General features: G+C 37.4%; 3 protein-coding genes across 5 annotated transcripts in view; 1 reads left to right on the top strand and 2 right to left on the bottom strand.

The window, feature by feature from the left end:
- The window catches only part of LOC110068817 (cartilage oligomeric matrix protein-like), a 46659-nt gene extending 45373 nt beyond the window's left edge, over nucleotides 1–1286 (bottom strand). Inside the window, exon 1 of the mRNA XM_089295629.1 lies at nucleotides 1100–1286. The gene's annotated coding sequence lies outside the window, so the exon portion shown is untranslated. The remainder of the gene's footprint in view (nucleotides 1–1099) is intronic.
- A 3135-nt stretch (nucleotides 1287–4421) lies between these two features.
- On the bottom strand, nucleotides 4422–11712 carry LOC110068845 (uncharacterized). The gene is made up of 4 exons (XM_089295641.1): nucleotides 11208–11712; nucleotides 9948–10186; nucleotides 7465–7615; nucleotides 4422–5432 (listed from the first exon to the last, which is right to left on the bottom strand). Exons 2-4 carry the CDS (start codon nucleotides 10167–10169, stop codon nucleotides 4822–4824), a joined length of 984 nt encoding a protein of 327 aa, XP_089151767.1. The 5' UTR covers nucleotides 10170–10186; nucleotides 11208–11712; the 3' UTR covers nucleotides 4422–4821.
- The window catches only part of LOC110068880 (cartilage oligomeric matrix protein-like), a 49860-nt gene continuing 41969 nt past the window's right edge, over nucleotides 5329–13219 (top strand). For 2 of the 3 annotated variants that reach the window (XM_020776296.2, XM_089295626.1), the window contains exon 1: nucleotides 5329–5439. The gene's annotated coding sequence lies outside the window, so the exon portion shown is untranslated. The remainder of the gene's footprint in view (nucleotides 5440–13219) is intronic. The other variant, XM_020776297.2, reaches the window with a different exon arrangement.

Raw genomic sequence — 13219 nt, 5'->3', positions numbered from 1 at the left:
CCTGTGGAGAGCACCTAGTGAAATACCGGTTTTAGGCAAAGGGCGAGGTGCTTAAAATGAACAATTAAAATAGATTTTTCCACGCAGTGGCCTACTACAAATTCTTCCGTAAAAAGATATGCCAATCATAAGAGAATTAAGAAAGCATTTAAATTATGAACCGAGCAAAACAGAGACATCTAAATTGATAATGGAGATTTCACACTAGTTCTCTCTTGACAGGAGCCGAGGAGTATCAATGAAAGCAACGATAATAGAAATAAGTTTAAGCTTAAATGATTGTTGTTTAACTTTACACAGAGAACTTCAAATAAATCATTTACACTGCACAATGCCCTCACGTCTCTCTTCTGTTACAATAAATAGTAGAAACTCTGGGATGTTGTCGAACATGGACAAAATAATTGAATATAGTCCTTAGTTATGTAAGCGCAAGAAGTGCAAATGCGTACTGCGTTTGAGAATGACTTGAAAGGAATTGTTTACCAATTTTTCTACGGTCGTCTAGGTGTACATGAGGATTCGTCGACGAATTGCTTAGCTATGGCGGCCAATGTGACTCTGAAATCGGGGATTCAAGCGTTCAAACGAATTCCAGTTGGATTGCTAAAGCTAATTATAAGATTCATGTGAAAGGTTGTCTAGAAATGATATAGATTTAAGGCATTTAAGAATTATTGTAGTGATAGAAGCGTAAAATTGAACGTTGAACACTTTATGAAACCTCAGTCTATTAGACAGTTGAAGCCGCGTTCTATCTTAGTTTCAATCAATTACATGTGGAGTATTCACATAAGAAAAATAAACCAATGTATCTTTTATTTCGTGCAAGCCGTACCATGGCCAATATGTCAGTATTCAACCCTTTTAAAATATGCCAAAACTCCCGTCTGACAAAACGGATGTTCAAAGTAAAATTGTTTGAGTTTGTACGAGAAAGATCATTAGTTCACGCAGTTCTACGTCAAAGCATTGAGGGTTTTGAATTAACTTCAAAGTCAGTTCTTTACTGATTGCCTGCCGGTAATGGCAAGAAATGAAAGGTATTTAAAATGTTTCATACGAAAAGCCTGAATGTAAACATCAACGTCTTGCTTACCTTGACAAGCCGTATAGTAGCTGTCCTTTGAAATACCTGACAAAGATGATCTCCGGTCCGGACAGAACGATCAAGGATCGAACCACCGTCTGAGCAAAGCCGACTTCAATATGTCCCTCACTGACGGATCGAAGAAATTCCAGTCATTCAAACTCTAAACTAAGAGAAAGCACAAAATGACGGTCTATCTGTCTTGAGGTTTTGTTTGCATTGGTCAATATATCCTTGATATTGTTCTTACAAAAGAATCCACTGTTGATAAATATCTTAATACCCTTAATTAATCCTAAAAAGTTGGCACGTAACAGCTACAATGGATATTTATTCATTTTACTTTTAATTTAATAACAAAGATAAGATCGCCGCTTTGATAAAACAGCAGGACTTTCGCCCCTAAAACAAATGAAATATTTTTAAAATTGTGTGTTTTTTTGGTTAGGTGTAAATTGATTTCCGGTTGGTGAACAGCTAGAGCGTTGAAATTTTCTGTTGGTCATAGCAACGCCAAGGTTAGTGAGAAAACTAAGGGAACTATGCATGTCTGAATGTTTTAAATGGTACTTCACCTTCTTAAGTCTCTTTGGTTTCCAAATACATGTGGATCTCTGAGAGCGACTCGTGGATGTCCAAGCCGTGGGCGCAATGGTTTCTAAACAATGGTGAGCTGTTTTGAAATTAGCTTAAGTTTCCGAGCACAGTATTGCTTTCATGATCCTATAACGACATACAGACTCGTTTCTTTCCAAATCTTTTAGAAAATAACATACCTATGACAACTTTTCCAAGGTAAGATAATTAAATGAGAGGCCCTGCTTTCAGCCAATCAATCATAACCCTCATTTTCAATGAGCCATTTTTCGGAGTTACAATAGATGTTTCAGTGATTGCATAAATATTTGAAAAAGCTTGCGAAACGTTGATAAGAACCATAAACAAACAAAGTTTATGAACTCTAGAGGTGGAAGAATGAGTTCAGGGAAAAAGTATTTCAATGGCTGGATTATGGATGTATGGACTGTCACAGAATTGTGTCCCCGTTTCACGCACGAATTTTAACGAAATGCACGCTTCACACTGACGCTTTTAGCTGAAACATTTTTTTTGTTCATAAATTCACGAATCACACGGTATTTTAGTTGCTTTTCGCGCTTCACGCAATAATTTTTGCCATTATTGCATAAACCTTTTGCCAGCCTTAAACTACTGTGAGAATGTGCGTGGGATGAGTGACGCGTGGTATTATTTTGAAAACGATATGACTGTTGGATCCAGTTGTGGTGGGAAACTGTGAAGGGAGGAGAGAATGGGCAAACTAAAGGGAAACCTACTCTTATTCCAATAAGGAGTTCTCCCCCCACCCCCAGCTGTGATCCATGAATGCACATTTATGTTTTTCTCAAGTTTCCGAAACCTCAGCTAACGATCAGAAGTTATGAATTAAACAGCAGAGTGAAGCATTACAGTAATGCAGTAATGAAGCAATGCAGTAAAGCTGCTAGAAATTATTTTTAAATTTGGTTAGTCTAGAGGAATGCATGTTGCAAGGAAGAGGGGATGGGCGAGGTACACCTTTATTGTATAGGTATTTGCTTTGCAGGGCATGGTTTTTAAGCCGTTTTGATCTCAATTGGACCTTTCGCTCCCAAAATTCCTTTGGAATATATCAGAGGGTGGTGGAGGCTTTATACGCACACATTAGTTCTTCACCTGGTACGGGTGGAATCCTCTCTCCTGGGGCCCGTTTCTCGAAAGCCCCGGAAACGCTTCGGGCCCACAAAGCCATTTTTAGTTAATTTGTATCTAAAACCAGAGAGGTGTTTACGCCTGAAACCTCTCGTATGAGAGGAACCTCTGGTCATATTAAGAATATTTCTATAAAAGGGCTCTGTAATTATAAGGTTTGAGATTTTGCTATGGTTCGGGACCTTCGAGAAACGGGCCTGGGGTCCACCCGAGCAGAGTGCAGAGAGGATTGGAAACAAGCAGCCGTGTGGAGCGGTTACTAAGCCTCCATGACTGTCATGCATTCAAGTAATGGCGGTAAATATGATACAATTTGCCGAGAAAATTTCAGGTTTTTCTCTAGTTTCGCCTCCGCTCTCTGGCTGAAACTTTCGGAGGATTACCAACTTGCGTTGCTCATCCAACCTATCTACTAAAAGATTTGCCAAAGTGTATGTATTTCACATTTTAATTCGAAAGCTCGCTCAACTGATCTCAACATAATTATTTTCAGCGTTTCGCACATCAATCCGAAGATCTCAAGGTTTCTGGAGATCGTTTCAAGGTAAGGTATACGTTCCATTGTGTGAGCTTTCCGTCTAAAGATTGACATATTCTGTGCAATATTTACGTGGTTAGGTCTTGACGAATGTGTCTCAAGTACATTTAGGAGTAGAGTTAGAAGTCAATAATAAAGTGTATTATCGTTTGTCTCACGATGTAGTTACTTGAGATGTAGATCGCGACGTTTCGACTGCTTACTGCTAGTCTTCTTCAGGCGATAAGGTCGACTGATTGCCTGGTATCATTTATATCACAAGGTCGGCTGTGATTGCACATCTCTAGTGACTACATCGTGAGACAAACGATAAAACACTTTATTATTGCATCTACCACGATGAATAACAACAACCTTTTCCTCGACAGGGTTAGAAGTCATTTGGATTCATTCATCATTTGTTCGGCCTTTTAAGTCTTTTAACCAAGCGTCAAACTAACAAATTTCACTCATTCAAACGTTTAGTGCACTCTTTTTTTTTATAAGAATATATTTTTTAAGAATATCGAACCTGAAATGTTGCGAAATTTTAATAAACCCGAAGCTGAGATTTTGAAAAGAATATAGTTTTGTGTGTCATACGCTATAACTCTAGGAATATTCACAAGAATATTTTAAGCCTAAAATCGGCAGAAAAATAAGAATATTCAACCTTGGCCGAAAAAAAAAACAATATTCGTGTGCAAAAAAAAAAAGAGTGTATCTTAAGGTCTGGACAGTTAGTAACGGTGAATGCAGCGTGACCTTTGCCGGCACAAAAATCGTGCGGAAAGCGTGACTAAAGCGAGCGAAGGTTGAAAAAGCGTGACCTTAGCGAAAATGCAGCCCACAGGGGTGGTGGAAGGGGGCCTTCTGTAAGGGAGTGGTAGCTTTTAAGAATTTAGTAATCTGCTCTCTTTTTGTGAAGCAGTATTTACATCACTGTGCTTGGATAGATTGATTTTAAGGAACGTTTGTTTCACTTCCGACACTGACTCATGCTGATTTGTTGTTGTCTTCGATTATGGGGGGTTTCTATGAGGAGAAAGCTTGGAAGCAAAATGATTAATTCATTATTTGATTTTATTTAAACTTGACAAAAAATACCAAGTGTGTTGTTATGTACAAGGTTAGTCCTGGTTGTTGACAGTCAATAATAACAATATCATTTAATTCCCCTTAAAATATCAACAATCAACATTGGCCTTCAGGCATGCAGGATTTACCATAGGAAACATTTACTATAGGGAATGAATTGATTGCTGTAGAAAAGAAGATTTTTCTTTCAGTCATTGCCCCAGGGATCCTTGGGTTTTTCCCAGGTGGCGGGGGAGATGTTGATCAAAGCTCAAACAAATCTCTACCTAGATTTCAGTTGTCGAGTAGTGTTTCGTTTCAATGCACAGTCTATATCCCTAAATGATATAAGTTGTTTTGGGGGTGTGAAACTAATCACGGCTTTTTATGAAATTTCCAGTTCATCTTGTTCTGCGTCCGAGTGAACCCTGTGATGTCCTTTTAAACCGGAAAAACAAGCGAACGATTTGCTGCACCTCTTACAGTGATAGGGTCTGTCACCCGTGTGAGTTCTTGTATGACTTCGTAGCGTTACCGCCTGCGTGAAGCTCTTGTTACAATGGTGGCACTTAAATGGCTTTTCTCCGGTGTGAATTCGCGTGTGTGTCCGCAAGTTCGAGTATTGGGTGAACGCTTTGTTGCAAAACTGACAACGAAACGGTCGATCTCCTGTATGAGTCCTGATGTGGTCCCGAAGGTGTGAAGATTTTCCGAAGGACTTCTCGCAATGCATGCATTGAAATCGCTTCTGCTTCTGTCTCCTTTGTTCCTCTTGCGATGACGTCAGGGAGGCCGAGGAAGGCGGAAGTGAAAGGGCAAACGGAAAAGCGGCTGGACTGTCCGTGGATTCACTCTGCTTATTCAGCAAAGGAGAGCGTCTTTCTTCCCTGAGCCCGCACACCATATCATGCGGTTTTATCTGGGACAGATGATGCTCGTAAAGGCGGTCGGGATACATGGTAGTGACGCACAGTTGACAGTTGCAGCGTCGGCCATCTGGAAGGTGAGCAAAGTTTAATTTTTAATATTCCACCGGGATACATTTCATCAATTAAAGCCCCAATAAAAACTCACTGCGGGAGCCTGGCAAATAGATTTGTAACACAATAACCAGTGCTTAGCATTTGAATCAACGTATTGTATCAATGTTAATACAACTTTAATGATTTTATTATTGTCAGTGATTTGCAGTGGGAATCGATGTTTGATATTAATTTCCTGCTGAAAATTACAGTAAAAATCTAATTTTGAAGACAGCGCTTTCCGCTTTGAATTTAAGCTAATTGATTTCTTTTCCGAGAAAATAACAGTGTTTCGTTCGCCCCAATCTTGAAAAGTTGTAGATTGAACTTTAATGATTAAGTTAACGCTGTTCAAAGCAAACTTTTGCAACAGCTTTATTCTACGTTTTGTTCTCATTTCTTAAAATAAGATTTCTAATGTATTTTTAAAGAGTATATTGTAAAATAAGGACTTTTTTAGGAAAAATATATGCAGATGTTGTTCCAGTTTTGTTTTGTGTTCCTTTCTTCTTGGCACCTGTTTTCTTTTCGAAAACAAAAGACAGCATGCGTACATTTCAAATTGATGAAAGAAAGAGACTTTTGTATTTGTGTTTGAAACTGAGAATTTCAGATTCTCAACTATTGGAAAAAATCGCGAGATTTATCAAACGTGGAGCGAAGTGAAAATTATTAATGTTTGTGAAAACAAGGCAATATTTTCAGAAATATGAAGCATAGACTATCATATTCTATCTTATCGTAATTTCGTTATGATTTGGGGGAACAAGTTAACAAGAAGATCATCACATAACTTTTTCTCCCGTTGAAACATGGCAAATGTTGAAACTTTCAAATATGTGGCTACCTTCCACACAGTAAAGCGTACGGAGTCATCTTTTATCCACACGGCTCGCAAAATATAGACATTTTCCAAGATAAAAATTTTAGCCGTAAATCTGTGACAAAGTTAGTGTCAATGGGAAATTAACGTCTATTAAACAAAGGTTTTGAAACCGTGTTAACTTCTTCACTTCTCTCTTCCTCTTTCCTTGTTTGACAAAGTTTAAAACAAAGACTAAGTTTTTAATTTTGTTATCTAAAGGTTACTCGTAAAAAATATTAAGAGCAAACTTAAAACCTGCGAAAACTGAAATTTCATAACTGCGCATTTTTGCCGCACCTTTCTCCAATTAACGGAATCAAATTGTCGTTTCCTTACATCCGTTGAGCTTTTCAAATATTGGTCTTAATTAATCAAGATGCCAAAATCTAGGGCAAAAGTTACAAGTTTTCGCCAGTCCTTTTTAGAAGGTTTGAAGGATAATGTTAGCATACTAGAGAAATCGAATCGCGACATGGTTGTACCATAGGCCACTTTACTGAAAACAATGCCGCTGCCGAATTTTTGAACAAAATTTTTAAAATGGTATTTTTCAAGTATTCTACGTCCAAACACAAATTAAGTAGTGCAAAAAATGGAAATTTTGGTCAGGTGTTTCATTTCATTTAACTAGCGAAACAATATTTTAAACCTATGACAAAAATATATCACATTTTCCAAAGGAAAGGTGACCAAGGCCGAAGATAAGAAAAAAAAGCAATTAAAAAATGAAAAGAGAAACCAATGTCAAGTTATAATATAGATGAATAAAAGCCTTTTGAAGAAATATTTTTCTTCATCATAAAGAGAGAGTGCATTTTTCTAAAATTAAAATTGCGGTACCTTTGCGAACAGCATTAGTATTGTAGTTTGTCGTAATGTTCTGATGTAAAATGGAACAATTTCCCGTCATACATCAAGAACAGTAGAAGAAATCTATTTTTATGTAAAAGTAAGCGTAGTCTTACATTCCTTTTATAGCGTGAAAAGTAAAGTATATTTACATGTACTGTACACCATTATCCCTAAACTGTTGAAACATGTTTGTACGTCGAAACAAAAACGAATTGCAGTATTTTTTCGAATGTCTGCGCTGTTGAGATTGTTTATCTGAAGTGAAAGCTTAAATGCAAAGGATTCTTACCTGTGTAAAAGATTGGTAGTCTCTTTACTCCCTCCGCGTAGCACGGAGAGCTTTCGTGTTCAGAGAGATGTCGAAAACGGAGCCATTCGTTGCGAAGTAAAGCGGAGTTTTCGGATAAGAGCGCCACTGACGACGGTGCTGTGCTTCGGGACTGGAAAAGAACAAAATTATACCAGTGTTAAACAAGAATAACTAGAATTAGTTTAAGACATTAGTGTCATCTGTCTAAGATTTTTCATTGCGGAGACAGCGATCAGACTTTTGTATCAATAGTGATTCACCTACACGCCAAACTATAAATTGAACCTTTTTGGTGTCTAAAACTGAAAGACTATTTTAATTGAACTGTTGTTTCAAACATTTCCTATACGTCTTGGTTATCTCAATAATTGGTGTTAGAGAGAAGAAGCATTATGGTTTTTTTATCACTCAAGTTTTGTAGGTACAGAAATAAAATCAAAATGTTGATTCAATCTCACTTAAATTTAACGTAGGACTAGTTTCAGAAAATATCTGGAGACGTAACTTCAACACTCGTTTCAGTGTATTTTGGTTTAAATAAGGAGAAAAGGGACAAAAAGAATATTTCATTTACCTCGATTTTATTTCCTCGAAATTTTTGATCATCTTTGATCAACTCGAATCCTTCACTGCAAATGTATCGGCCGAAGGTTAAAGAGTTGTGTTACTCAGGTAGCCTTTTGATTCGGTTCTCTTGAGATGATTAAAGTAAGTTATAAAAGGAAATAACATTTATTTCTTGCTTTTTTATATATACTTTAAAAGGGAGAGAAATGCGGGCAAATTACATGTGTTTGATACTAGACACAACGAGGGAGATTGAGTGAAATGTAATTTTCTCACGAAAGCTACACAAAAACATTTTCACACTTTGCTCCTTGTTCGATTGTTTCGCTGTCAGGGTTAAATTTCACGGAAAATTACACTCTTTGTGAAAAACCAAAATCAAATCCACACGATTCTTATTCAAGCCAGAAAAAAGTTTTGTTTTCTCCGTGTGGAGCGATAATATAAATTGAAAGGAAAGAAATACAAAGTGTGCGAAACATTGCAGCTGCCCGAAAATTTGATCTTATTTGTCGACATATTATATTGAAGCAAATTTAATTATTTTTATGTGCTATTCGTACGTGTCGCCATATTCAGTTTGCCAATTGAGCCACTTGTAAACGGAAACTGCCTGTTTTCTTCAAGATTCAAATTAGTGAATACTTATTTAAATTTTTGTGATATTTCGTTTACCCAAGATGATACTCTTTCTATAATTTTCGGGTTTGTTTTGTATGACTGGGAAAGACACCAAGAGCAGGATTCCAGGCGTAACTGCAATTTGATAAATAGTCAAAACTGCAAATTTAAATACTAATCTTTAAATAGAGCTTCCTTTCAGAACGAACAAACTGTCATTGTCTTTGCCCATCAGAATTTCAATTCTGTTTACGTTGCCTCGACGATAGTTAAGTTTTAATTACTGACGTGGAAATTAAGTTCTTATTATTTTTGTCCGGAGGGCTAACTTTCTAAGACGGTTCGCTTAATTCCTAATGATATCACAGCGCTATTTTATTTTGCGTCGAGTAAGCTGGAAATTTTAAGAAAACTTTAATGTTATTTGCCGTTGAAAGTCCGTTGTGGGTAGTAACATTTTGTAGACAAACCAACTTAAACAGGTGCTTTTTTTGAAAACAACATGACGTCCGCGCCAGAAGAGATAATTCAATTCTTTTATTTCGCGGGGTCGATTTATTTCACGAGACTGTAAAAAATTACAGCGAAATTTTTATTTGCCTTTGTCAGTATAATTTAGCATTCTTCCAAGCAGGTAAAGTTAAATTCTTTTTAGTTAATGCAATAGACTATTTTTGGCAGCAAATGGGTTCACTGCCTACAGACAAATTTATTTTTCCTGCTCGCGAATTTATTTTTAATATGTTTTGGTTTTCTTCAAAAATAAATGGTCTTCTTTGAATTTGTTAACGGTCCACCACCAAACATCAAGTTCAAATCTTAACTATAAAATTGTTCTTCAAGAAACCACACGAAACAAAAAGAGCTTAAGAAAAACTTTAGCCTCATGCTGGGAAGCAACGCCCTTGCAGTTCTGAAAATAACAACATATTGCATTTTAATCGGTTGGTTGTTTTATCTCTAGGGAAGAGACTGTGAAAACCAATTTTCTCCAAATGAAACTTTAACTCGCTCCCATTTTATTCCGGTGAGACGGGGCGGTTTAGTTAGATGAAAATAAAATTTCCATTTTTTTTCGTTCAACGAGGTTTGATTATTTTCAAATGAGACTCCACATGTGTGAAAGAAAGATTGTAAAACTACATGGCTTGGAAAATGAAACGTCTTCCGTTTTGCCGCGGTACTCAAGAACGGTAGCTTCCCGCACGTAGCCTGGGTAATTCCTTACCACACCCTTAAAACTAAGATACGACTGACAGCAGAAAACAACAAACCTGGTGAAGTGAACAGCGCTCATCGCAATTCGCTGGAACCTCGACAACTTGGTAAAGTTCCCCACCCAACGGCGCGACCAGGGTGCCATTAGGAAGTCTCCAAGTCGAGCAGCTTCGTAAGACGTTCTGCGCGTCATGGCAGCTCAGAAATTTACAGCCTGGCGGTAGATATTGCGGAAGGCTTGGCAGGCCGTGAGATACGGGCGAATATTGATAGGTCATGCTAATCGCTTATTACCCTGGGAAGTAAGAAACCAAAATTAGAAGAAAGGACACATTATTTACGTCTTGAATGTGGTGAGCATTTTCTCGTGCACAAGACTGGAAAGTAAAACTTAAAGCTCGACATGTGTTGATTTTTATAGACAGACAGCGCTCATTTTAGTGTTATGGGATTCTTTTTAAAGGTTCATGTCTCGTCTTCCGTCTTCTCATACAGCGAAAACGTAAATTTAAACTACAAAATTACACGTATTTTATGACCGGATACCACGCTTTCGCTCAAAAACCGTTTAGAATTAATGCTGCAATGTTTAATCATGAATTCGGGCTGAAAGCGACTAGATGGAGCAATTAGTTAGTTACCGGCTGAAAGCGAAATGGCAAATTAAAATCTCTCAAAATGGCTAGAGTAAACGACCTACACCAAAATTACTCAGCTAAAACATCTTCCGTCTCATGCAGGTTTGGCACAACTAATACTAAAATCGCTAGGATTTACGCGTCGAAGTTGTCGACAAGAAAGAAGTATTACATCTGCTTGAAAAACATGTAGGCTAGGCAAGCCGCTTTAGTTGAGCAAACAGATAGGAAGTTGGAATAGTAGAGTTCCCTTGGTGCTTGGTATGGCTATCGCAAACAAGATATCGAGAAATAGGCCGTTCTAATGATAAACGCAATAAACCGTGTACATTTTTTTGTACAACGGAGATTGTTACTGGGGGAAATGATAACACGAGCTATTTCGTCTAAGAATTCACTTCAGTAGGAACGTGTTGCCTTTGAACGCGTTGTAAATTGACGCGTAAAGAATTCTTTTCGAATGTTATAAAAACGTCTAGTTTCGCTACCGTTTTAAGAATTTAGAAATCGGAACAGCAGTAAAAGGCTAGAAAAAGATAAAAGTGTCTTGACACCTCTGAAATAAAACCTATTGCGATGAGATAAAGCGAGATAAAAATCAAAATTCTTGTACTGTTACTTAAAAAAACAAAAATCAACTAAAAAGAAAATGAGCAAAAACAGTGAAGTATAAAGTACCTGGTATGATATTCGAACTGTACAGAACGTAAACTCAATGGAACTTTTTACACCGGTCTTGGTCGTTTTCTGTTTCCAAGCTAGAAGTTAAGATCTCTTAAAACCCATTACATACCGAATGAACACAAAAAATGGAAGCGAAAATTGCCACAGCTGTAGGCCTATTATTTGTACGATTTGATCGTCACAGGCTCATGAACGATTTGCCAATAAATTACTCAATTGTTCTACCAGCGATTAATAATTGATCGCCGTCGATACGCTGAGCTAATTCGTTTTTCGACCCTTAAAGCTTAAGCATGTGACATGGAGTTTAGCTTGTCAATTGGATATAAATTATGTTGATTTCATTATAACCCGGCGCTCTGTTTGTGTATCTCTGTTTGAAGGCTCCACTTCCGCTCGATTTGGCGGCCATTTCCTCCATGAGAAGAAACTTCTCAACACAGGTGTTGCCTTGCTGCACATTGACAAAAGTTATAGAAACTTTTTTCAATATTATTTAATTTTCGTTGATGACTTATTTGTGGTCTCATAATAGAAGGTGAAAAGTCTTTTTTTCTCTTAGAATCTCACTGAGTTCTTCGGAAGCCCAGTCGAAGTTGGAAATTAATATCGAAGTCGACAGCGACGAATTCGGCCGAGAAAAGCGTAATGTACTAATGCGGACAATACAACATTTGTTCGTTACTGCCATTTCAAGTTCTCTTTATGTTCACCCCACTTGAGAAGTGAAAGCGTTATTGTGGCTCGAATTTCTCTTATTAAACAAAATCTTGCTCTTCAAAATTGCGGTTAAATCTGATTTATTTAAGCTATTGAGAAATAACTTGTTAGTTGGCGCTCTGTTGTCCCGTTATACTTGGCAGAATTTTGTTTTGTAAACAGCACGTTGTTTGTGGAAAAAGAGTCGAAATTTTGCAAAGTTATCCACATTACGGATGATTTTCGTCAAAATAACTTCCCTGCAGTTGGGTGAGAAATGAAATCTTTGAATTTTGAATGTTTATTTGCAGGTGCAAGTTTAATCATCCGTCGCAAGACTTTAAATTACTCTTAAATACTGTGGCTCGAGCTATTGAGTTATTTTGTTTCTTACTTTTGACTGTTCCATGCCATAAATACTCATCCCGCCCCCAGATCACAATACCTGCAAATTTAATGGTTGGCAAAGTTTACAGCGCTATTTTTCTCGCTCGGAACAGAAAATAGATGCTTGGAAATGGAAATGGCAATTGTGTTTGTGTTTGTGAGGTCGTACGTCACCGCTTAGTCGTAAACGGACCGAGTGGCGTCAGGTTGGTGGAGAGCAAAGGAGATGGAAAAGATGAAAATAAAAAGAGCGCATCTGCGAAAGCAATTTTTCACAATTTATGAGTGTGGCACAGTAACAAAACAACACCTTAAATTGCCATTGTTTTGCGGAAGTCAAAATTACGATATTATGATTTGGACACATGAGGGACGAAATAGGGGTGGTGTTTGGTGAGATCCAAACTGAATCAACGTTTGAATCGTTTCAGAGAGTGCCCTTTACTGTGCGCACTTGTCTATCATATTGACCGACATAAAGATCAAAGATCGAGTGCGAACTGACTCTTGCTTAAAGATCTGAAGTTTGCCAAGCGTTCAAATTGATTTTAGATGCCCTGGGAAAAAGACAGATGCGAAGCATATGCCTAAGAAAAGCCTAATTAAAATGATTTATAACAACTATTTTTCGTGTTTAACCGGTATAAAAGATAATTTCATCATGAACAAACATTATTTTACTCTTCGCTGTGTTCGCTCTAGCACAATAAATGCTTTATTGGCTTAAATTTTTTCTCGCCCTTATGCTAATTTCAGACAGAAGTCGCCGCGGTATAGATTACTAAATAACCTGTAAATCCTACAATGGATTCGCCAGGATTTCAATTACGCACTTCTGAAAGCTGTGAGAACATATTAGAGTTCGAATGGGCAAAGTCGCTAATTTCAAACGAAGGCCGCTAATTTCAAACAAAATATAC

This window comes from Orbicella faveolata, unplaced genomic scaffold (assembly GCF_042242905.1).
Source record: "Orbicella faveolata isolate gen_17 unplaced genomic scaffold, um_ofav_v1 contig_26, whole genome shotgun sequence".
In the NCBI taxonomy this organism is placed as follows: domain Eukaryota; kingdom Metazoa; phylum Cnidaria; class Anthozoa; order Scleractinia; family Merulinidae; genus Orbicella; species Orbicella faveolata.
This window is presented reverse-complemented; position numbering and strand designations above follow the sequence as displayed.